The 25,908-nt window shown below is 42.0% G+C and overlaps 2 protein-coding genes across 4 annotated transcripts; one reads left to right on the forward strand and one right to left on the reverse strand.

Moving 5' to 3' along the window:
• Nucleotides 1-232: 232 nt before the first annotated feature.
• Nucleotides 233-16,225, reverse strand: LIN7C (lin-7 cell polarity scaffold C). 3 transcript variants are annotated; one of them, XM_084852738.1, is made up of 6 exons: nt 16,163-16,225; nt 11,912-11,984; nt 9,575-9,693; nt 9,262-9,333; nt 7,891-8,100; nt 233-4,698 (listed from the first exon to the last, which is right to left on the reverse strand). In XM_084852738.1, the coding sequence occupies exons 2-6, from the start codon at nt 11,961-11,963 to the stop codon at nt 4,543-4,545; spliced, it is 609 nt and encodes a 202-aa protein (XP_084708864.1). In that variant the 5' UTR covers nt 11,964-11,984; nt 16,163-16,225; the 3' UTR covers nt 233-4,542. The 3 variants fall into 3 exon arrangements, with proteins under 3 accessions (XP_084708864.1, XP_084708873.1, XP_084708857.1); XM_084852747.1 differs by lacking the exon at nt 11,912-11,984; XM_084852731.1 differs by lacking the exons at nt 11,912-11,984; nt 16,163-16,225 and having other exon boundaries at nt 9,575-9,813.
• Nucleotides 16,068-25,860, forward strand: LOC146357641 (uncharacterized). The gene is made up of 3 exons (XM_084850020.1): nt 16,068-16,660; nt 17,021-17,094; nt 23,802-25,860. The coding sequence occupies exons 1-3, from the start codon at nt 16,068-16,070 to the stop codon at nt 24,035-24,037; spliced, it is 903 nt and encodes a 300-aa protein (XP_084706146.1). The 3' UTR covers nt 24,038-25,860.
• Nucleotides 25,861-25,908: the final 48 nt, after the last annotated feature.

The following is a 25,908-nucleotide window of genomic DNA, read 5'->3' on the forward strand; positions in this document are numbered from 1 at the left end:
CAGAACAAATCATGGATTTATTACCAACCCAATTTGAGTTTTACCAAACACACCAATTCTGAACCTGAACCTGTATTTTGTGAGGGAAGGCTATAGGAATAGTATCTATGTTCAATTCTAACATTTGCCAAATAAGTATACTCCAGTAAAGGTTTGTTGTAAGGAGAAGAACAACCCTTTATTTGTGAAATACTAAATAATGAGATGCAGAGCACTTGCACACCAAGAAATATAAAATTTCAATTCTTTATTTTCATGTTGCCAAAAAAAAAAACACCACAGGGCCCTGAAGCAGCAATTAAATACATAAAGACTACACACACAGTATTGTTTATCTTTAATCTGTGCTGGTTATTAAATTATTGCATAAGTGCACACACAATACACTAGTCACTGCACCTGTTCAGTAGTATTCCATATGTTTTTCCTTGATTCTCCAACGAATCTAAATTTAACTTTACTTTAAAAACTGACTTTCAACCTAGCCTCAGAATCCCATTTATGAATATTTATAGACTGCAGCAACTAAGAAAAAAAGACTGAATTTAAGTAGACACAAACTCTTTCACAGTTTCTAGTGATCCAACTTTGGGACATAAGATGGCTTTAACTCCCTCACCCCCACCCCCCTCGCCCTCACAATCCTCTTTATACACTGCTTTTGACTATTTAGCAAGACAGGAGGCCATTTAAAAAAAAAAAATCCAGTATGTTTTGGAACAATACGCCTACTGAATCCAAAAGCAACTTCATACTGAAAATCCCTAAACATTACAATCCTGTACATGTTTACTCAGGCGTAAGCCCCATGGAGTTGAATGTGGCTTACTCTCAGGTTGCAATCCTATGCATACTTATCTGGGAGGAATCCCCAATGAAAATAGTTTATTTCCAAGTAAATATGCATAATATTACACTATAAAGCGCTCTTCTACATCAGCCCTGGCTACCCAAAACTAACTCTTCTGAAGAGTAATAAAACACATTTCTATATCCAGTAACATCAGATGAACACATTTTATAATAGTCTTTACTTGATTCTATTCTTCTCTTTAATATAGAAAGCTCCAGCACAAATCTAGCATTATACAATTAAAATAAAATACTTCATGATTGGCCCAACTACTTCTTTTGGTCTCAATACTTTAAATATTGTTCCATAAAAATATATATGGTTCAGCAACATGATTCTACTGATAGCCTTCTGCAGCAGGCTACATACTTAAACCATGTAATTCAGTGCTTAGTCCCATCTAAAATGACTAAAAAGAAAAAGAAATTCATAGAGTTGCTGGGTTTCAGTAACTAACATTCTGTTATGACAGGCTCAAAACAGCTAAATGCGCAGAAAGGATTTATGCTTGTACAAACCCTACTAGATTTTTCTTCTTTTTTTAAACATTGTCATCCAGAGAAGCATAATGTGCTCTCTTGATTTAAATTGGCACTAGAGTTAAATTTGATCGTATGTAGTTCTAGTCCTTCAGAGGTGTTACAAGACACTTACTCATATTGACCTGAATACATTTATCGCTGAACACTGACATCCAGTGGATAATCAGGCTAACACTAGGTAGACTAGGCCAGCGATTCTCAAATTTCAAAATAAACCTCTTATTATTTCTTTAACGAGGTGGAAACACTGACAATTTTTAATCTCAGGCAGGGAGTAAAGGAGGAGAAAGAGGCAGATCAGTGGAGAAATCAGAAAAAGCAGGGCTCCACACATCTATTGTGTAACTGACACAAGGATTCTGGGGAAATCAGAACAAACACATACATTATGACTGGGATATTGCTAGGGCAGAAGAGGTCAACATTGCACTTAAAACCACAATCAAAGCAATGCTAAAAACAAGGTGGTGAAGAGAAGGTAAAATACCGACAACTGGTTAAGATAAGGGACTGTATCAAGGTTGTCCCTGTGCCAGCATAATGGATTCCCTCTCCCTGCTGCATCCCCCCTCGTGTCCCCAAATCTGCTCTGGAGGGCTATGGGGCTCTCCAGAGCAGATTTTGGGGGTACACAGGGTGAAGAGGAGGCAATCTTGATGTGTGAGCGAAAGTCCATTTGCATGACACTGGATGTAGCCCTAAGGCTGCAATCCTAAGCAACACTTACTCAGAAATAAATCCCAATGAAACTCAAGCTACTTATTTCTGATAAACATGGTTAAAATTAGTCTACAGGCTTCATTTTCCATTGTTGAAACTACTTTCTCTGGATGAGGTACTAGCAAAACAGTCTCCAAAATCTAACTTGAGAATTGCAGGCCAACCCTTTGTGTCATTTTTCTGAACAGTTATAAGCAGTTGAAAAGCCTCCATGATTAAACTATAAAGCTTTCTCTAAAAGAAAGTTCTAAGTAGCTCTCTGTTTAAATAAAGTTGGAATGCTTAACCCTGGATTATGACATGAGCAGCAATAAGAACTTCTGTAACATAGCTCAATATGGAACATACACGACCCTACTCCACCACCACCACCACCCACTCTTCTGGAAATTCATATCCAGATTTCAATCTGCTTTGTCCAGCAAACTCAAGTCCAACAAACTTGCTGACATGTTAGTAACTACATTAGTACCAACACTCACGAGATAGAAACTCATTAGCTGCTAACTGACTATCTAAAATGGGTAGGGAATGTCAGACATTCCAGATGTTCTTGGACTCCAATTCTCATAAGCCATAGCCAGCATGGCCAATGGTCAGGGATGATGGAAATTATAGCCCAACACGTCTGTAGGGCCAAACATTCCCTAGCCCTGTTCTAAAGCCCCAAATGGTAAGATTCTATAATTGAGGGCCCAGCTGCAAATTGTGATTCTAGGTACTACAAGCAATTTGTTTCGACTTGGCAGTGCTGGCTTCAAGAGTGAAGACAAATTCAGATGCATTAGAGCCCTGTGGTTTTGAGGCAGAGCACCTGCTAGCCATGCAGTGAGGGGACTACACAGCTCGAGATAGTTCCATCCATGAGTTCTTACGAGTCTGTGCCCTCTGGACAATTCACAAGATTAGGGCAGCCTCTAGGAATCAACATAAATTCTTAAGGTGGCAGATGAAAAGCACCACCCATAACACTACAATTTTGGCAGCTTGCCCACCAACAGAATTCCTCACAGATCTACCTTGGGTCCCACAAACCAGAAAGGGGTTTTGTTCTAGAGGTGGCATTTTCCCAAGCACCTCACTCATATACCTGCTTTCTCTCAATGTACACCATCTGAAGCGACTGCACTGGCTTTAGACCTAGGTTGCAGACTCTTTAGAGGAGTGGGAAAGTTGCCCAGAGGGAAAGCTATGTGCCATGTATCAGAAATCTATCTACTTCGGGCTGAAACTATCCCAACAGATTTGCCCGAGCTAGGAATGCCTAATTTTCTTAAAGAGATCAGTGTTTTTGCTCCCTTAGCACTTTTACAAAAGAATGCCTGAAAACTGTTTGCTATTTTCATAGTGGCATTGAAAAACTTAAGAGCATATTCACAGAACTTTCATGCTCTGGCAAGGAATAACAAGTCACCCACAAGTGTACCTTGTGTGGGCCACATCAATTACTTCTGGAAATTTAAGAGCTATGCTGAATCAGGCCAATCTGTCCATCATTCTGTTCCCACAGCAGCCAACTGGATGCCTACAGAAAGCCTACAACCAGGACATGAGTACAATACAACTTTCTCACTTGTGTTCCCCAGCAATTGGTATTGAGAGGTATTACTCTCATTACTGGAGGCAGTATATAGCTATCATGACTATGGTCACTGATGACTTATCCACCATAAATAGTACAAATAGACACAGGTAAGAAGTAAATTACAATAGAAGAGAAAGTCAGCAGTACATATACATTTTTTCTGCACTACATGCAAGTTTTACCTTACGAAATATAAATACACAGCTTTGCAATTTCTCCAAATGTTCAGAGATTAGTACAAAAGTATATAAATTATAGGAATGATTGCTGCTAGATTTTTAGATGCCAGTCACTGAAACATTAAATAAGAGACTGCCTGTTACAAATTATTCACAAAAGAGGTAAGAAAGTGTCCAAGATAATATAAAGTTATGATCTAGAACATGCATAGAAACTTGATCTTCAAAAGTACAAATTGTACTTAATCATACAATTATGACTGCCTGTATGTAGATGACATACTTTAGTGTCAAGAAGAATAAGACTTGCTTTATATCTGTACCCAAAATAAAGATCTCCAGTTCTAAATAATGTCAAATGGAAAAATTACTAGAAAAACAGATGTTACAAATGCTGAAAATAGCTTATTAAAGTGTATTTAAAAAGACTTTACAAATTTGTTTTGATGATTACAGGTCTAAATTTTAAAGAAGGATCTGTAAAACCACGTAGTTACAAATGCCCACATAAACTTTTCTTCTGAGGAAGCATCAGGATGTTCAGGAGAGATTTTGTAAAGGACTTATTAACAAAATTAACATCTTTTTAACTACAAGATTATGTTTCCATGGATAAAGCAGACAAGCAAAGGACATGCTTCTCTTTAAATTATATGTACAATATTAATTCTGTTGCCTGCGTTTTGCTGATCTCATTTTTTCAAATCGTGACTCCATCTCTTCCAGGACTTTGGGTGTGTACCGGACAACCAGCTTAACTTTCCCTTGAGCTGCTTTAAGCAATTCTACTGCTTTTTCATGGTGTTCCCCTTCAACACTCTGAAAGAAATACAAAAAATTAACCATTCCATTAGTAAATATCAAAAGACACTCTGAATATTAAAACACTTTTTTGTTAATAAGACTTACAAGTAACTTCATGGCAGTTTTTAAGGATTAGAGATTATGCTTGAGAAGTTGCCAAACACATGGAACAACCAGATTTTTGGTTTGCATTATCAGACATTATATTTTGCAAGTAATTAATGGCTTTCAAAATTAAGCACATAATTAGGACAAAACTGCAGTTACTCTAGGTTTCACTTAAGACAGTGTTCATCAAACTGTGGGCTCCGATATGTAGGAGTGTAGGTCACATAATAAAAGGCTATGTTTCTACCCCCCCCCCCCATTACTGTTCCCTTTAAGATACAGGCTTGCTCACTTGCTCCTTCCTTGTATGTCATGCTTAAAATTCTGTTCAAATAATACAATAAAATGAAATATAAAATATAAATTTGTTCAATTAACTACTGATGTGATTTTCTTGTATGTTTTCTGCCACAGAGGGGAAAGTAGGTCTAGAAATACAGCTTTCAGGGTTACTTTTACAGGTGGGTCCCAGTTCAAAATGTCTAACCTCACAGTTAAGAGACCTGCCTCCTTGCGCAACTAAAGCTATTTACAAACTGTGGCGTATAGACTTTGGGACTGTGACATACAGATGATGCTGGGCCAGGCACCATCTTGCAGCCTAACCTACTTAAAAGTTTAGAAGACCCATGCTGGATTAGATCAAAGGCCTATATAGTCCAGCATTTTGTTTACACAGTGGCCAAGCAGCTGCCCACAAGTAGGACATAAGTGTAATAGCACCCTCCTGGTCATATTCCCCAGCAACTGGTGTGTATAGGCATATTGCCTCCAATACTGGGGGTAATAGATAGCTATTGTGACTAACAGCCATTGATAGACTTGCTGTGATGGGAGCCCAGAAATATGCTGCCCAGAGCTCCAGGGAGAAAGGGCCAGGCACAAATGTAACTGATATCCATGACTACCCTTCAATTGGTAGATTAATTCCATAATTACATCCAGATTTGAAGTGAGGGCATGAAGCTCTGCCCCAACAATGCATCATCTTCCCCAGTCCTCCTGAACTGTGTTAATTCCTTATGGAGCAAGTAGCTTTACTGAGCTTGCTAATGGATATTATTCACAAAGAGCTAATCAGCTGCAAGCTACTTATTGTTCCTTCCCTTGCTACTTTCTGCCGTGGTTGTTTCCTCTGGAACTCTTGTATCCCCTTTGCCTCTATGTAAGCCTATGTCCGTATGGAATACTAGAGTCCATCCCTACCACATTAAGGTCCCTTCCAGCCCATGGACAGCGAGTCTGCCTCCCCATTTCATTTAATGGTTTCCTTGATTCATCAGTACACAGCCAGCTTGCCTGGCAAAACTAGCATCCACAACAGAGGAGTTACCAGCACAGGTGGATGAACCTGGAAATGGAAAGACTTCCCCACCCAGCAACTGCAAGGTTGTGTGAAGGCTGGTCAGTTGAAACTAAATATGAGGTGCTAATTTGATCAGCCTGAACAGATCACTCTGAAGTAGAGATGCATGTAAAGTAGTATTGTCTGGGAAGAACTGCTTCAGCTCTGTATTCAGAGGTAACCTGGCTCAGAGCAGTCAAGAATGCACAACTAGAGATGGGCAAATCAGTCTATTTCCAATCTGTGTCACTTTTGCATGTGCTCATTCAAATCCATTCCATTCTCATATTTATCTATAATTTTTTTAAAAAAAATCCACGACAGCTTACATATAAATATTTAAATATGCATTTCTAAACATACTCTCTCTCGAAATACCCATTTCAAAATGCATTTTGATACATCAAGCAAAGAATTGTAACAGGAAGTTTGAAAGCTGGGAGATAACTATGTTCCCACACGGACATTAGTCTAGGCTAGGGGTGGGCAACACACAGGCTGCATATGCTTTTTGAACAGCCCAGAAAGCTTCAGCTATGGGGCAGTATAGAAATATAATAAATGAAATGCAGTCCCTCTGGCCTTCCTTGTGCTGCCAAATTTTAGTGGTGGGAGACCACAGCAACATTGGAAGGGAAGAAAGCTTCAATATAGTCCTCTGTTTTGAAGGGGGAAAGTTGTGGTTTGCAGCCAAAATTTGGTAGTGGCTGCAGACAAAATTAAGCAGCAAACCAGGGAAGCAAAACATCCCCTTTTTGCTACTGCCATGTTCTGCTGATGAATTTCAGTGGCAAAGCACAATTTTCCCCCTTTAAAATGGGGGGGGGGGCTATTCCAAAGCTTTTTTTCTGCTGCACTGCCAAATTTCAGCAGCGGTGGGGCAGGATTGTGGCCCCCAGTGGGGTCCAGAGAGGACAATGTGGCTTTCCAGACCCTGGAAGTTGCCTGCTCCTGTTCTAGTCAGGTTAGTTCAGGTCATATCTAGATTATGATCAGATTCATATCAAGATTCACAAAGATCCAATTCCTCAAGCATCCCTAACCTGCAATACCTCTCCAAACCTTCAGCAATCCCTCACTATACCTTCAGTCTTGACTACTTATTTAATATCATATTTCTATCTTCCCTAGACTCCAACAAGCTTAGGGTAGCATACATAAGGTCATCACATTTTGTCCTTATAGCAATCCTATAAGGTAAGTTAGGTCAAGATATAACAATAGGCCATAAGCATAGAAAGTGAGAAAAATATTTTAGGGAAGTGAACAATTTCAGCACCTTCAATTAAGTTATATATCATTTAAAATATCACTGGGTTGGAGCCACAGTTAGCCCTGATTAGAGTAGATCCACTGACATTAATAGGACTTTTAGTCATGACTAACTTGTCCCACTGATTTAATTGGGTCTACTCTAAGCATGACGGTCTGGATTAAGCCCATTGATCAGAATCTGCACATTTTTCTAACAAATCCATGATCTAATTCTCCTCAGAGTATGTAACCACCTGCCTTATTGATTCAGAATGTTTTCTTATGAAATAGCAAGCTTGTCTTGGTACTAATAAATTTACAAATGCAAATCTAAAGTACACTTTATAATAATTCCTTAATCTTAATTAGCATTTGTAAATGGAGAATGGAAACCCCACTTTTCATATTGCAAAGTACACATAAGACCAAGCAGTAACCCCTCAATGCCCTCAAGCGTTCACAAGTAGCTACTACAAGTGGAAGTTAAATTCCATCCCTACCACTCCGTTTACAGAAAGAAGCTGGTCTCCACGCTTCAATCCCCCGTGTCTATCAGCAATACCACCTGGGATAATTCGGGATATATAGATTGGAGAATTTTGCTCTTTGCCGCCCATGATGTTGAATCCAAGCCCTTCTTCTGTTTTTGGTAGCTCAACGACTCTGGGATGGGAATGACCTTCACTGGCAGCAAAGGCAGCAACAGTGGCCTGTAAAACATGGAAATCCCCATATTCTTTTCAATAGTTCATAATGTTTGGAGTCTTCCAGGTTGTCTAACCTAGTGCAAGTATGTCAAAGTGTTTTGCTAAGACAGACACATTTAGGCTAAAGACCCTTCAGTTATACTTCAGATTATTCTCAATCTCAGCACTGCTTTTTAGGTGATTTGTACAATGATTTAAAATATCAAACAGAACAAACTAATCAAGCAGGTGCATTATTTCAGTTATAAATGTATTTTCTTATATATGCACAAATGGGAGCAATCTGTATTTTTATTTTATTGAGAAAAGTCTATAGTTAACACGTGCGTGCGCGCACACACATACACACCATTCTTCAAAGAGACTCCATGTATTTTTTAACTTGGGCACTGAAATCAAGTACAAAATGTTTCATAAGCAGCCTCAAATGGGACTCACAGTACACAACAGAATACTCCAAGCAGAAGCAGTATACCTCACCCTGTACCTTTTCAAAATCATCAGAATCATCTAAGGAAAGACACTCCCACATAGAGCAAACTGTCAGCATCTGGGCTAACATTTTTGCATTGTGGGAACAGTAAGCACTAATCCAATGCACTGATGTGGGCAGCAACAATGTTTTAGCGTTCCATGCATATGGGTAGGAAGGTAGTCAATAAACATACAGTACCTCTATGTGAGTGTATTAGGAAGATTAACTACTTTAGTGCATTAAATAGAAAAAAGTAACTAAAAGGAGGATGCATTACAGGAGATTTGTCTTTGGTCAGGAGACCTTCTTGTATTCTTACCTGGTCCCTCTTAAGTCTCTAAGGGCACAATCCTATGCATGTTTAGACAGAAAAAAAGTCCTACAATTCCCAGCATCTCTCCAGCCAGCAATGTGGGCTGAGGCCTGCTGGGAATTGTAGGACTTTTTTTCTGTCTAAACATGCATAGAATTGTGCCCTAATACCTTAAATTATTTGTTTCACATTGATTGCAACACCCACTACAAGCAGCATTGTGACCTACCCATTATGTTCCACCCACATATAGATGAGCCCCTCAAGGGCAGCAACACTTCTCTGTTGAAGCCACTACTCACCAGATTGGGACTGTCAGATGTGTTTTAATTTTTTAACCCTTCCTGTTGTTACTACAAGCTACCAGGTTTCTTACCTTGGCTGTAGCATTAGCTCTCACTTCTGGGCTGCTGCTGATGTCCACAGTCTCATATACATGCTCATATACCTTTGGAAAACAAAACCATTCAGATACATGGTTGATTGGGCAGGGATGGCTAAACTGAGCCATAAGAACATTTCCAAACAAACTTTGGATTGACTATATCTGAATCCTAACAAACACTTAACTTCTACAGCTGCTGGCTTTCTCTCTGCTTAAGATAAATATAACAAACATGCTATTAAAATTTTGACTCAGAGAACATGCCTTGTCACATTGACCATACGCATTTGGAAATAAAACTTACCTCCCTCACTGCATTACAGAACTCACTTTGAAGGACCCTTTGCAAAGCCTGTAGTTTTTGTGGGGGTACCTCTCCACTCCTTTGCAACTTTTCTAGCAACTCAATAGCCCGACAGATGTCTGGAGAAAAATACGAAGGGAAATAATATGAGCTAACTTTTACTAAGAGCATACTATTAATTTATTGACATGGCAGCCAAGAATGTTTTAAGTTTTTCAACACTAGAAATGGAATTACATTCAGACCCTCTCCTTGTAGATTACCTTCAGTCCCTCCCATTTCAGATCTGTGGGATCAATTGTTTTCTTGTTGTCTCCCCTCCAGGATGTGGATATATCTACCTACCAGTTCTTTATCCAGCGCTCACAGTTTCCACCATGTCTCACACTAGACCTCCCTAACCCATTATTCTATTCATTATTATGTAAGGAGTACATCTCAAAAATGATAATGCTTATGATTTGTAAGCCTAAGGGTGCACAATTACCTGGGAGTAAGCCCCACTGAACACAGTGGCACTTACTTCCACACAATGCATAGGACTGTACTGCAGAAACAGTGTACTCTTCATTGGTTGAGGATGACATCATGAGAACCAGCAACCTTTTTGCAACATTTATCAGTGTCCATTGTTCAGTCCAGCATCTAGTTTTAAATCTTTCTGTGCTTTCAAAGAGCTTTACTAACCTTTTTGCTTCTCATAAAACAAATGGGCAAGCCAAATGGCAAAAGGTAAGGAGAGTGAAACCTACAGTACATTATCAGGCCCCTTCAGTGTTGGAAAAGCAGCTCCCACGTGGCTTAGATAATATTTAAAATGCCCCAATTACATAGGCAGGGGCTAGTTACACTGCTCCTGACCACAGAGCTGAGGTAATGATTCAGGTGGAAAGACCTACACACCTCAACTGTGTGGGAGTCGCTCTTGGAAGGGGGTTCCCACACAGCTGGGATAACATTTAATGTTACACAGCTGGGATAACATTTAAAGCGCTCCTAAGTTTCTGGTGCAAAACACCAGTTACAGTGTTTTGGTGGAAAAAAGAGTTACAGATCTTGTACCAATTTAGCTTCTCACCATTTGTTTTGTGACTAATGAGCATCAGCCAAAGAAACTTCTCAACAATATCCCAAGGACAGCATACTGATTTATCAACTCTTGAATTCCAGGGAAACCTAGGGTTCCTTGCAGTACAAGCCTATTGGGGATTCCTTATTACGGATCTTTCAGTAGCAAACTTTTCTGAAAGTCAGACTTGACTCCCACTGCTATTCTTTCCCATTAACATGCACATGCAGGAGAGAATACTACCCCAACACAGAAACATAAATGCTGTGTTCTGTGCCGTGCTCAGTGTTCACATGCTTAGATGTACATGCGTTACATGGATTGTGTATGCCTTAGAATAGGGGTAGGCAGTGTAGTCATTGCCTAATATTTGGGACTATAACTCCTATCAGCCCCAGCCACTATGGCCAATGGTCACGATTTAGGAAAGTTTTCCCCAAAACAATTGGAGGGTACCAGGTGGTCTACCCCTGTATTATAATACATCCCAGTAGTTTCTACAAGCAATACACAGGGGTTCCACAGCAGAGAAGTCTGTGCAAAGTGTTCTCCAAGGAAGCAAATTTGGAAAAAAAAAAAAAAAAGCTGCCCTAGGGTAAATATGTTAACAGGCTAGAGCACCCTCTATAAGAACAAAACACTTGAGACCTCTTGTCTGAAGGGGGGCAGGGAGAGACCATAAGGAATTTTTTTTACATGAATTATGAAGTTAAGATAGTTCAAAAGACAGAGATGGATAACACTTTTGATTTGAACAGAGACCACAAACTCTGCAAGAGTCCATGTGGATTGGTACTCTCCCCCTCTGAGTTTCAGATCATCACTGGGGCACTGTGAGTCAGACGTCTGCCCTTATACAATAAGTTACTGACAAAAGAAGCTAACAACTACAACCTTTGTTCAAAAATAATAGGTGTAACAGCAGAGCTCCAACAGTGGAACACAGTTAACAGATAGAATTCTATTTGTCCTGTTTTACAAACTTCCATCACTGCCAGGTACACATACCATCCCAACAAAGCAGCATAAATCTCCAATTCTATTCACTGTGGCAGGAGTTATTTTAGCGGCTTCCATGGAGCAAAGACTAACATTTTCTTTATTAAATCAAGTGTCTCCTACTACAATCAAGTACTCATTCAAACACCTAGCTATGCATTAAGCTGTACTTCATGGTAAAAACATGATGCCAATCCTAAGCACACAGTTAGTATTTTACACAGTACTAGCGGTACTAGTTTCACAACTAGTATTCAGTTTGTGAATACCTTCATTCAAAGGACTACTATGGTATATGCCGGGATTTGCCACGGCTCTCATCTTCCAGAGCTTGGAATGGTCCTATGGATAGAAAATGGGTTGGCAAAAGGATTTTAATGTTAACAGAGCTCTGTGTTTTCTTCTGCCATGTCCACAGCCAAGATCTGACATAAAATTAATTTCAAGAAATTGCCAGATGTTTCACCACTGTGCATGGAAATCATTTACCCATCAAAACAACAACTGAGGAAAAATAATATTTCCCAAAGCGTAGTCTTTGAAGATTAGAAATAAAAACACAAGAGGCCTCATATGACAAAGGACGGAGCCAGAAGCTGAGTCCAAACATCATACTATTGCAAATATTGTTTGATTTGCCTTGAGTGACTGAACAGCAAATGATAAAACATTGTCCAGTATAAATATGAGGGCTACAATAAGTCACTATAATGACTGCTAGGCTATTACACCAGAATGTCCCCATCATGAACAAAATGCTTTCATGGGAGAATACCATCAGGACTTGAAAATTGGCTCACATGTAAGTTTTCCTTCTACTTTTGAGAATCCCTAGGTGCAATATGTCAGCAGTCAACTTAAGAGTTGCCACTTAATTCTGCCTAAAGCAAAAGTTTGACATGAATTTGGATGTTCTTATTCTGGCAGATCAAAGAAAGTAAAAGGGTTTCAATAATATTAGCAGAATTGCTTCGGGGACTGTGCACATCCCCATTGTGTCTTCAGATGGAGCTTGTGATGCTACACAGCTTTATTGGGAGCCACATGTATATAAAGGAAGAGATGCTTCTGGGACTTGATACTTCACAGAAGGACTTTAAAGGCTAAACAGCAGCTGCCCACCACTTCTTTGACATGAGCTTGAATGAAGTAAGTTAAAATAGTCCTTCCCCTCTAGGTCATGTGGGCCAAGCCAGAAACCTCCTGCAGGTTGCAGCATTAAAGCTGAAGATACACAGCCTGAGTGGCTGACCTCATTCCATAACCAATAAAAGGGGCCAGTAATTGGTGCTACTAAATCTCATGCTTTGCCACAGCTTAACACACACCAGATCTTAATCAGCTATTTGTTCTTTCATTATCAGAACTCTTACCTTGTAAACTACAGGGAATTTCTCAGGAACTTGAAACATTACTCCTATGAAAACTAAGACTCAGACTAGCCCACCAAGACATGCATTTCTTGATAGGCTTAATGCAAAAGCAATTAAGATACAATGTATTACAATCTTTTGCCCTCACTTCAAAAGTAGCAATTATTCTGTCTTCCAAACACCATTATCCTTTGCACCTATGATTCTTTGAAAGTAGGCTATTTGAATTCTTTGATATTTACATTCTAAATAAAAAGCAGGCAAGAATGAATAATAACCATTCTTTAATGTTTTTGTACTGGAACTGCAAATAGTTTCTTTTAAAGCTGAAGAAGGTGATATAATGGATTTTGCATTTGTCACCTGCTTAGTAAGATTCACTTTCACAGTTAGTAAACTGCTATATAATGCACACTTATATTACATTAAATTCCAGCTCTTGGAGATAAGCATTTGTTGCTACAGTGTTTTAACAATACAACTGTTTAGAATGAAGTCAAAACATTGCCATAGTTTCACTTCTAAAGAATTAGAACTCTCTCTCTCCCTGGAAAACACATTTCAAAAGTTAAAAAAGATAAGATAAAATATTGCCTTTCCGCATGTAACCGAGTTATTTTGTCCAAGTTTGTTTTCACACATAGATAAGTGATGGAATAACGATGTGGAGAGGATCATGCTAAAATGAGTGCTTGCTATGGAAACCCATCTAGCATAGCTAACCCACTGGGAAAAGCACTGCTGTAATGTACAGGGTGGGGGGGTGGAGAGAAGGCACCAAGAGAAATGGAACAAATCCTTGATGGAGGTTTTTATTTAGACAGCTTCTCCCTCAATGCAAATTTCTTATTTGTGGAATTCAGAGTCCCAGAGGTAAAAGGAAGATCTAAAATGGCACTCAGCCATGAAGCTCACAGTATGTCCTCAGGCCAATCACTCTCTTAGCTTAACCTACCTCACAGGGTTGTTGCAAGAGTAAAAGTGGCGAAGAACCATGTACAGAACTCCTTTAAGGAAGAATGGAAGTGTAACAACCAAAAACAGGCCAGGCCGAATCAGCATATATTTTCCAAACTATGAATTAGGATAGCCTTGCTAACTGAGGAATTATTTAAAAAAAAACCCTCACTCCCTTAAGGTTAAAGCAGGACCATTCAATACCTTTGCCTATTCCTTACTCAGTGGTTCACTTTAATGCCTGCTTTTACTGGACAGCCAAATACACAGCAGTGTTTTGTTAACACCTTGAATTTAAGCCAATTTTCTACCAGTGACTTCAGCTGAATTAAGTAGTCTTAAATCCAAGTACTTTAGCTTAACTGCACTGTTGACCAGCTTCTTTGAAACATACAACTATTATTACTTCAGCAATAACTGGAGCTATTCTCCTTCTAGGCAGACAGTACTATGCCTTGGCTTCAAACCTACCTTCAAGACCAATACTGATTTTTTTTTTAAATTCTTAGTGATTTTATTTGTTGATAACTAGCATATGCTCTTAGGGTTCCCAGAAGCCTGTAAATAGCTTCTAAAAACTGCATTCTATGTTGTTACACTATACAATGCTTGGACTACAAACAGGCGCACTTCCTCCAGCTTAAAGGTGCATGCCTGATTCTCTCTAAATTTTATATTTTCTTGTTCTGAGCATAGGAATTTGGGGTTGGAGTTATGTTTGTACGTTGTTCAATATGAGCTACAATGATATAGGTTTTAGGAAATGGAAACAGAAGGACACATGAAAGAACCATGTCATAATCAAAGCTGATGCAACCTTTATTTGAAAGCAGCAGTATCTCTGAAGTGAGGAAAAGAAATTATTTTGAAAATTCACCAGTGAATGCACTTATTGGTTTCATGATGTTTAGCTCATCAACTTGTTCAGAGTTTTAGTATTTTACAAGCATTATCTTATTTGGATCTACAATAATCATGGGAGGTGGGATTTTCTTTTTCTAGAGGAGTAAGGAGTGGGGGGACAGCAAGGTAAAGTTATACTGGCCTGCCAACCTAGCAAATTCATAAGCAAATAGACATTAGAACCCACACCTACCAGCTGAAAGTTGAACACTAGCTACTTGGCCACCCAAGCTCCCAGGGATCAAAAAAAAAAAAAAAATCTCACTAGTATCAGCATTGCTACTTAACGTAACTCAGCAGTCAAAAGTTAAATCCTGTAAAACACAGGCCATGAATCTGAAAATGCATCCATTGTCTCAACACTTAAATAAAAAGTTAGCAGAAATGTAGCAGATCATACGTTCAAGCCCTGGCATCTCTTGCAGGTTCCACTTGTATGTTCATGAGCTACATACAATACCTTTATAAAAAGTCTCAACCTGCTAAGAATTTGATGCTGGTGACTAGGAATTTGAGAATGTTTTTTTTTTTTTTTTTTTGCATCACAGGGCTAGATGCATCTAGGCTCTTGTTAGATTTCCCCACTCCTCCTCTAACTAAGGCCTACTTACTCATCTGTGTAGTAGCTCACATGGCATTTATTAGAGAGGCCTAAGCACTTTGCTCTAAAGCTCTACAGCTTTAAACCCAATATTTGAGCCCATAGGAATTGTAACCAAGCTGAACTTCCCAAGACTTTCACAAGGGTTATATTGTAACTGTAGGGTTATTGTTTTTAATTAAAAAATACGATCTTCTTCCTCCTCTCCCCCCTCCCATCGTATCCCACAACGCTTAGAAACACGTCTCTTGAGCTTCCTCCTGCACAAACGTCCCCCCGCCTCTAGCAAAGCAAAGAAATGCAAGTGGTATTTATTTTGACAGCTGTGGGGCGGGGGGGGGGGAGGAAGCCGACAAGTAAAACGCCACAAGGGAAAGCGAGGTAGGATAGTGAGGGCCTCTGGAGGAGGGGGGCACGCAGCTTATATAGGGAAGCCCGCTCGGAGGATGAGGGGCTGGTGGCGGAAGCGGCAGGTGCTCCCTCCCTTCAGCCACGAGGCTTCGCCGACAGCCCCAGGCTCAAGACCTAGCCGGCTGCCGGGCGGGCACTCTGGGGCGGAACTTTCGCTCTTTCTACACGACATAGGCATGCATGCATGCATGCGGCGCGCTCCAAGCCGTTGCGGCGCACACTCGCCCCTCCGCCCGAGGCCCGCCTGCGCCCTCCTCGCCTCCCTTTGCTTTCACCTCTCTCCAGCCGCACAGGCTCCCCCAGCGCCGCCATCTTCTCGTCCGCCTCCTCCTTCTCTCAGCTGCTCTCCGGGAAGTGACGCCTCGCGGAGACGGCGCCGCTGAAAGGACGCGAGAAGGGGAAGCCGGAGGAGCGCGGCGCCGGCTTCTTTTTCCTCCTCCACCGGCCCAGGGCGGCTTCGCGCGCTCCCTTCTTTCCCCGGGCTGGCTGTGCGGCGTGTGCGGCCTCCCCGCGCAGCAGTCTAGTCCTCCGTGCGTGCGCTCGGAAGTAAGTCGCGCTAAGTCCCCCGGGGCTTGCTCTCAAGTCAGTGCGGGTAGGATGCGACCGGCTCGGTCCGCTCTGCACGCGTCGACCCGGAGCAGCCGTTGGTTGGGACGGCGCAGAGGCAGCCGCCTGAGAGCCTCCTTTTTGCAGCGCAGAGAGGACGAGGTTTCGTGGGCCGGACCCCGTTTCCTCGAAGCAGTAGCGTCGGTGGGGGCAGGGATAGGGCCGAGGTGGGCAAGTTGTGGCCCTCAGGATGTTTTTGAAGAGAAAGAGCCGGGGAGAGGGGAAGGCATCACTTGCGGCAAAAAACAGAGGGGAGGGCCCGTGGCTCAGCGACAAAGCATGTGGGTTGCATGCAGAGGGGCCCGGGTTCAATCCCGTGCATCTTCAGGTAGGGCAGGAAACATTCCTGCCTGAAACCCTGGAGAGACGCTGCCAGTCAGCGTCGGCAGTACTGCGCTAGATGGACCAACGGTCTGACGCAGGATAAGGCGGCTTCCTATGTTCCTAAAATGTTCTGAAGCGCCGGGGGGGGGGGGGGGAATTAATAGGCTCCTGACATGTTTCGGAAAGATATTTTGCTCCTGCAGGCGTAGAGAACAGGTGGCCCTGTGGATGAGGATGGACTGCCAACTCCCATCAAGCCTAGCCCGCGTAGCCGATGGTGAGGGGTGATGGATGTTGCCGTCTTAACACATCTGGAGGGCACCCCATTGGAGAAGTCTGGCCTAGGGTATAGCGAATTGGATAGGCGTGGATAATGCGAGTTCAGATTCTACTCATTTGGTAGTCCTGGACAAGCCATTGTGTGCTAGCTTCATCTGTAAAATAGACATAATCTTGATTCTGAGTAACTGTATAATCCTGACTGAAACATCTGCTGGCTGGGGGGCAGGGGTTAAAATGAGGTAGAGCCCCCCCAAAAAACTGGTGGAAACCTTTTGCCAGGCTTCTCTCCCTGTGCCCTCCTCCCATTCTTCTCTCCCCGCCCCCATGAATCTCCTTCCACCTGCCAGCTGCGTACTCATCCAGAAGATCCACTCTGCAACAGGCTATCTGCCTATGAAGGGGCCAAAAAGGGGGTGTAGCATGGGCATGTTTTCAGTGGAGAGTACATCTGCTGCATCCAGATCATCTCCATTCCATGGACATGCCCACTTCAAAGATGTAAAGTTACACAAGGTCAAGGGCTAGTGTAACTACATGTTGTTTCATTGAATTCAGTGTGAGGAGAGAAAGAAATTCAGAAAAGCTACTCCACCATCTCGTCCTGCCACGCCTGCAGTGGAACATTTGAGCTATGGATGTGGTATAAATCGGCACCCAATCACAGTACGCCACCACCAGTGTATAAAACCTACACAGGGAGATCATAGGTCAGATGACACATCACATGACACAGGGCTATATCCTTTGCATGCTAATAAAATAATTTTATTACTCAGTCTTGCATACTAACAATGCTAATGTAAATATCATGAATATTTTCAACTACCTAAATATATACAAAACACTAGGGCTGTGCACCACTTCGGCCCAACGTCCAAACCCCAAGTCGAAGCAGGCTGCTTCGGGTCACTTTGAGCCCCTTCCGAGGTGAAGCAGAAAGGGCACGAAGCAACCCAGAGTGGGTCAAGGGCTCTCCGAAGCGCTCGGTGCGCTTCGGAGCTTTGGCACCCCTGGCCCAGCCACGCCAGCACCTTCAGGTCCTTATGTGAGCCGCCCACCTCCTCTGGCTCCAATGTCATCGCCGCCACCTTCTCTTCCTCTGCCGCCTACCCCTCCGTCATCACCACCGCCATCTCATCCTCCACCACCATTATCGCCGCCTCCACCGCTGTCATTGTCACCGCTGCCAGGCTCTGAGGCCTGGACGTGCACCGACTTTATTGTAGGGAGTCACCATTTTAAAAATGGTGACTCCCTGCAATAAGAGTTGGCGTGCATCCAGGCCTCAGGACCTGGCGACAACGATGACAGTGGCAGAGGAGAAGGCAGTGGTGAAGGCGGTGGCGGTGGTGAAAGCAGAAAGATGGCAGTGAGAAGGCGGCAGTGGTGGAGGCGGCAAGGTAAGGAGCTGGGGGTTTGCACGGGGGTGTCAGGGGGACCCAAAGCAGGGTTCAGCATCCGAATCCCATTTCGGGGTTGGGTCAGGGGCTCCCCGAATCAGCCCGAGCCGAATCGCACCCACCTATAAAGCCATGAAACGGCTTCTGAGTCAGATGGGGGGCCCTTGCACAGCCCTACAAAATACAAGGTAGATTGGCAAATAAGCTGTGTTAACTGGGAAAAGATGAAACAACTCTACATTCATTTTATAGAAAAACAATAGTATTGTTGCCTTTCCAGTAATCAATGAAAGGCCTCCACTCTACCTCCAATCCTGGTTTCTGCTGTCCTCCATCTGTTAATCTAACTTAATTTAGTGAATTCTGCCATTTGCCAAAGTTTGCTTATCCATCCTCTTTAATAAAGCTTTATTCCGATGTCCAATTGTGGCAATTCTCTTAGAGCATGCTGCTATAACCTGGCTTCTGGTTTCCTTCCTCTCCTGTAACAGCTTGTATTAACCGACAGGCTGCAGTCCTACACACATTGAATTCAGTGGGGGCTAATTCTGAATAGATATGCAGAGGATTGCGCTACTCATTTGTGTTCCGCTTTTCAGTGTTACACTGACAACAGGGGATATGAGATTATTAGAAAACTGAATTAACCTGCCACCCTGAAGTCTCTTTTAGGATGATAATCCTACTCAGTTGCCACATACTCAGCTTTGTGCTGACATGAAGAAATGCAAACAGTATCTGCCATTTCTGTAGGCATTATTCACGATCAAGTGACTTCTGTGGTTTTAGGGTTAGCAGCATTTTCCCACCAACAGGCACTATGCCTAGCACAAGTGCGTATCAGAAAACATGAAAGGGGCAAAGATTTCCCTGTCACTTTGTTTCCATGCTGACCAAAGCTTCACAAGTTCAGTCTTGCCTGTTACTTTGCTGTTAGAGGTATGGTGCCTCTGTCCATGAAAAAAAAAAAGGTGACAAACATGGTGGTTTTTACATGTATGTAAAGGAGACATTTCCTATTTTTCTCCATACAAGGAGACTAGTGTTCTGTGTAGTCATAGTATCCCACAGTTCTGTATCACAGATGTCCCAGTTCTCAGTATGGTGGACAGATGAGCCCCTGTACACAATCCAGTTCCAACTGGCTCACAGTATAACCTCCTACAGTCTCCCCCTCCCCCCTGCAAACAACAGTAAACCAAGCCCACCAGAGTTTTGAAAACCTCTGATACTTGGTAGGGAATAAGTCACATTGAACGCAGCGAGGCTTACTTCTGAGTAAACATACATAGGATGAGCTACACATCTACCATCCATGCAAGGGATGCCTTCTGCCGATCCTGGCTCAATCCCTTCCTGATGCACATAATGCCTATGTCCTCAGCACATACGGCCCGTCCTTGTGTGCTGCTGGCTGCATGCGTGATGTGCTCTTTTGTGCGTGCTTCATCTGTCATCAATTTAATCTAAGTGTGGGGCGAGTCCATTCTGTGTTGTGAAAGCGATCAAAGCGTGGGGTGCAAACAGGACAAACCCATTGCATGCCATTGGTGTTCTTTTGTTTTTTTAGCAGACATGGGTGTGGAGTCGGGTTTGCCTGCAGGGCATTGTACTTATGTGTTGTTAATTTCATCCCAAAGTGTTTGAACTCTGCTTTTAAAGCAAATGCTTCAGCTTAATAAATGACATGGCCAAGATGCCCACTACTAGTCCTTATGCACAGAGGGATGCTCTGCTTCTGGGATTCATTTTAGGGTTGTCACTCCCTCCACTGTGTGATGAAAGATTCTGCTCTGTGCAGTTCAATGAGACATTCAGAAGTTGAGGGATTTATGTCAGCGAACAAAGTCAAATCACAAACACGTTTTTAGTCAGAAAATGCAGGGGCTGAAAGCGCTATAAAATGTTGCTGTAATATAATCCAGATGTTTGCAGGTTTTGGTGCTGCATAAACTAACTACCAGTCTGCTTTGGTAATGGTAAATGTCATGTTCAGGAACCTACAGCTGATGCTCAGACAGACATACACAATCAGCTGGCAATATAGATCAGAAAACGCAAGTCCTTGAATGTGGTCCACAAACCCTCAGAGCTGAAGTACTTTCCCACAGCTTACTTTACAGTACCATCTACAACTATTTCATGATTAAGACAACATTCCAGGGACCATAGGATATTTCAGATTCCCATAGACACTCTTACAACTTCAGGAGGGGGATAACAGCAGTTCCTGTCTGCCTCCCCCTCCTAGCTTCCTTTGAAAGAGCTGCATCGGCTCCCACCACCTGTAAGTGAGCCAGATAGGCTCAGAGGCCCATCCAGCTGTGTGGTGGTGTTGTTTTTCACAGGGAGCGGGAGCAGAAATCACCTCCGCCTCCCTGGCCTAGTTCTTCCCAGCAGGGCATAGGATAGATGGAGGGCTCTGATCTCTAAGGTGTTTATTCTCATGAGCACTTCAGCATTCTGACTTTCCTTTGTATCAGTCAATAACAGGGCAGATGTGTTCCTCTGCCATCTTGTGCTGAATTCAGAATGGATTCTGTTTGGACATGCAACTGCAAACACTCAAATAGCTGGATTTCTACTGGTGTAACCACCTATCTCTTCTCAATCTGCTTTTTAAAAAATGTACTCTAAACCAAGCTTTCTAAGACAGGGTCTCCAGAGGGACTCACAGCAAAGGAATCCTTAAAAAAGCAGTAACTGCTACCAGTCTCTTACAAAACAGTCTTGTTTAATCATATATACATCTGTCTGTCTGTCCCAATTTTTACAAGACTGAATGACGTTTAATTTCTCCCAAAAGTTCCATCCTGTGCCTCCAAAAACGTTACGGATTCCACACCGCATCCTTGGTAGGGGGAATCTCCCATACCGCCCAACGGAACATAGGTAAAAGAATGTACATAGAAGTCAGGTTTGCAGCTTGGGGGTACTCCTCGACCAGGATCAGGTGGCACTGTGGCCAGGAGTGCCTCTGCCCAGCTTTGGCTGATGCACCAGTTGCAGCGTTTCCTAGAGAAGGTGGATCTTGCCGCAGTGATCCATGCCTTAATCACTTCCTATTTAGACTATTGCAGTGCACTCTACATGGGACTGCCCTTGAAGAGCATTTGGAAACTGCATCTGATACAAAACATGGCAACCAAATTGCTTTCTGGTGCATGCTTTGCTGACCATATTACACCAGTTAACTGTGCTGGCTTCCAATCTGTTTCTGGGCATAATTCAAAGTGCTGGCGCTTGCCTATAAAGCCCTAAATGGTTTGTGGCCAGAATATCTGAAGGACCTCCTCTCATGCTGGTTGAAGAATGTTGGGAGTGGTAGGACTTTTTTCTGTCTAAACATGCATAGTATTATGCCCTTCAAGTGTAATGTTTTGCTCTATTTTTAAAGATGCTCTCCCCACCCCCCTTTACTGGTTTAATTTTTGTTTGGTTGTTCTATTGTTTTATGTTTAACTTGTATGCCACCTTGGGGCCCTTTTCAGAGCCCAAAGGCAACTAGTAAATTTAATAAATAAATAAATAATCCTTTTAAAAATAAAAATGTTGGCATTATACTCATGTTTGCCAGAATGAAACCTTCCCCTATTCAGGGGGAAAATTTTGGCTACTGGATGAGATAGTCATAGAGCCTTCTTTGCATACCAATGCTGCAAGGTGAGGGAAGCACCACACGCAGCTCCAGACTTCCTGCCAGCTGAAACATGCTGGCTCAGCCTTGAAGAACTGGAGTCTTTGGTATATCAAAGTTTCAAAGAGACAAGCAGGGTTTAGGTAGCCCTTCATGCCAAAGTCTTACGGTATATTTTTTTGTAAATCTTCTTGACTTGCTAAAAATTGGAACCAGCTAGTCAGTTTGCTAGAAGATAGACTTCTTATTTTACAATACGGAGATAAATATTTTGAGAAGAGTCACCGTTTTACTAATGGCAAGTCCATGCCAGCTTTAATAAGGCAGATGAAAAAGGTGTACTGGAAAAATTTGTTTAAAATTTTAAATTTTAGCCTCATATGTTTTATTTTTGGTTTGGTCAACAGACACCTTTATAAAAGTATTATGGAAATTTATCATTAATTTTAGTTTGTTAGTTTAGACTTAGTAGTCACTTTCTTTGATTTATGTTTTATTTGTCTATTTTTACTTTTGTAATATTCTGGGTATTTCATCTCTGTTATATTGCGATGACCTACAGTTTTGAACAATAAAACTGAACATAAGAAAGGGTAATTTTTTCATAATTATCTTTGGTATGTTGATAGGACTTTTACTTTTTAAATAAACTTGTCAGTGGTTCAACATATACCCAAGTCAGAACTCCATTTCATCCTGATTCAACCCATTATTTGAAGATTTTTATCCATGTCGAAGACAGTTCTCAAAACTAGTGCAGCCACTGAAAAAAGCACCATATCACAGGACATTTAAAACTCTTGGTTGTGAGAATTTGGCCTCAGTTTTTGTTTACAACCTTATCTGTTGGCAGAACCTAGAATAAGTTTCAGCATTTGGTTGTGCTCTCTCAAAGATGAATTGTTGACACCCCTTTGGTAGAGGCTACCATTTTGTGCATGCTTTGGGATGGGTTCTGTGATTCGTTGTGCATATGTTTATGAGGACACCTGGCCTCACGTCACCCAGCAGATTTCTACACTGGTGTGCATCACAGAGAATGCCTTATGATTAATCTCATGCGCCAATTGATTTGCATGTAAGAAGAACCCAGCATTTTGCTATATGTCACAGAATGTTTCTCTTGATTAATTTTACACAGAGATTGACTGGTGCAAGCTCATTTAAAGCATTTTCACATTCACTTCTGGCAAGTGTGGGAGTGCACAGTGGGCATATGGAAGGACCTTTTTGTGCTTCAGCTGTTGGAATTGATGTCATTATGATGCTTTTCTCCCTTCTGTGCACAGGAAAAAACGTGATTGATATGATAAATTAGACTAGTATGATAATACTGACACAGAATAACTTGCTTATTCCTTACTGAAGGTTCCAAGAGAGTTTGAATGGTGCCAATTAACTTTCTCTTTCAACTGCAATTTGTTAACTTCTTATTTGTAGAATCGTAGAACTGAAAGGCTGCCAGTGGATAACCTGAGCCAATGTCCCTCCATTTTCATACTGAAGCAGGATAACTTAAACCTGAGTCATTGCTTCTGGATTCTACCTTTCCTAGAAAACGTCCCAGAAGGGAAATTCCATACTGTTGAGATACATTGGTCTAATGCTGAAATGTTCTTACAAAGTCCTTCCTAATGGCTAATCTTTCTCCCTTCTCATACATAGATGCTGATGTGCAGGAGCTGCTTGGCCATGATGCTATCCCAGGAAGTGTGAATACCACAACCACAAGCCTTCACTACCCGCCTGTGGCGGTGGGCAGGGCGGGGCAGGAGATCTGTGCAATCGGTGCCACTATTCAGGTGCATGGGATAGAAGCACTGGGAATGGGCTCCCACCCTGCTATGTATGTGTACACGCACGTGCAGTTTTTTGCTTCTAGTCCTGTTCTTTTTGGATAGAGTGAACTATTTATTTTATACCTTTTTAGCCGCTTTTCAAGAGTACAGGCTTCCCAAGGCAACTCACAGTAGAAAATACACCATTCTGAATCAATATAACACATTCATAAAACCATAACTTAATATTGAACAAATTTAGGAATAAAATGGTAACAAAAGCAACGCATATAATTTAAAAAACCCTTTCAATTAAAAGCCAAAGGAAACACACATGTTTTTAAACTGTCTTAAAAATGACAGCAGATGGAACCAGCCGTACCTGTTGTCTTTCAGTGTTTGAAAATTAACACAACCCACTTCTCGCATGTGTACATTGTATTTTCTCAGCTTCAACAAACCCAGTTCCTTCAGAATGCTTTTGGTGCATTCTACATCTCCACTGAATCCTTCCCAACATGTCTACATCCTTTTAGAACTACAGGGGCAACCACTATTTGGACTCCTCTATTAGTGTGGTTCCATTAACAGAGGTATCCAGAGCACTGTTTGATCCAATTGTCTTGGATGAGTTTCAGTTGTTGAGGCACAATGATGCAGAGAGGTGCTTGGATGAGTTTCACCAACCATTCATATGTTCAGCCCTTGCCCATTTTGGTTTCTTACATCTAATAAGTAGAGTATGGCTGGTTTGGTCCATGAGGTTGTAAATTCCTTTTTATGGGAGGGGGTGGTGGTAACCAGCTTCCATAAAAGAGGCAGTAATCAGATCACTCCTGAAGAAACTTAACCTGGACCCAGAAGTAGAAGACAACTATAGGTCAGTTGCCAACATTCCCTTCTTGGGCAAGGTGCTTGAGTGCATAGTTGCTGATCAACTCCAGGCATTCTTGGATTAAGTTGATTTTCTAGATCCATTTCAATCTGGCTTTAGGCCTGGTTTTGGGACAGGAACTGCCTTAGTTGCCCTGTGGGATTTCCTTTGCCTAGAGAGAGCCGGGGGCGGGGGGAGTGCAACCCTGCTGGTTCTCTTGGACCTCTCAGCAGCTTTTGAGACTATCGACCATGGTATCCTCCTGGAGCAGGTGAGTGCAGGGCTGCACTGGGAGACAGCGGAGTCCACATGTGGCCTGCAGGTTGCCCATCCCTGCCTCAGGCAGCAAGTTCTGGGGAGTGGGGAGCAGTGGTGAGGTGCTGGAGGACAGAGCTGTGTGGGTTATGTGGGCTGCCGTACACCCTGCCCTGCTGCTCTCAGGAGGATTCTGCCTGGTCACCAGGGTTGAAATAAGATTCTAATATCAGTCCTCTCAGCTGTTGTACATGGCGGGGGGCCGTCTTGTCCATCTCGGGCAGCAAAATGTCCTGGGCCAGCCCTGCTCCAGCTATCAAGATCTGATCTACCTCCCACTGATGAAGCATCAACCAACCATGCTGGGTTACTAGCCTAACAAAATTAGATACACCCAGCAGTTAATAACAGTATGAAAAAAGGCATCAGACTTCCTATGGTACACACACATGAATTTTGTTCTGTGGCCTTCTCTGATTCACAGAGCACAGATCAACTTTTTATTCACAAATTAGGTTTTCTTTTTTTCGAAAAATGTCTCTTTACCTCTTTTGGCCATTCTGCTGTAGCTTTTCTCTCAAGCATTTGGCAGCATATGATGAGGTTTTAATTGGGTTCCGGATTTTTCTTACTGATTTTTTAAAAAAATTGTTTAGGTATGCGTGTATGTGTTTGTGATGTCTGTTTATATGTTTGTATGTAAATGGGTGTTTATACTATGTATAATGTATTTTTAAGGTTTTTAATCTTTGTAAACAACCCAAAGAGCTTAGGTTGTTGGGCAGTACAGAAATGTAATAAATGAAATTAATTAAATGAAAAATCTGGTGTGGCTTTTCTTACATTTACACTACAGGATACTCTA

This window comes from Heloderma suspectum, chromosome 1 (assembly GCF_057233095.1).
Source record: "Heloderma suspectum isolate Gila_16-S chromosome 1, 16-S_ref, whole genome shotgun sequence".
NCBI classification, from domain to species: Eukaryota; Metazoa; Chordata; class Lepidosauria; order Squamata; family Helodermatidae; genus Heloderma; species Heloderma suspectum.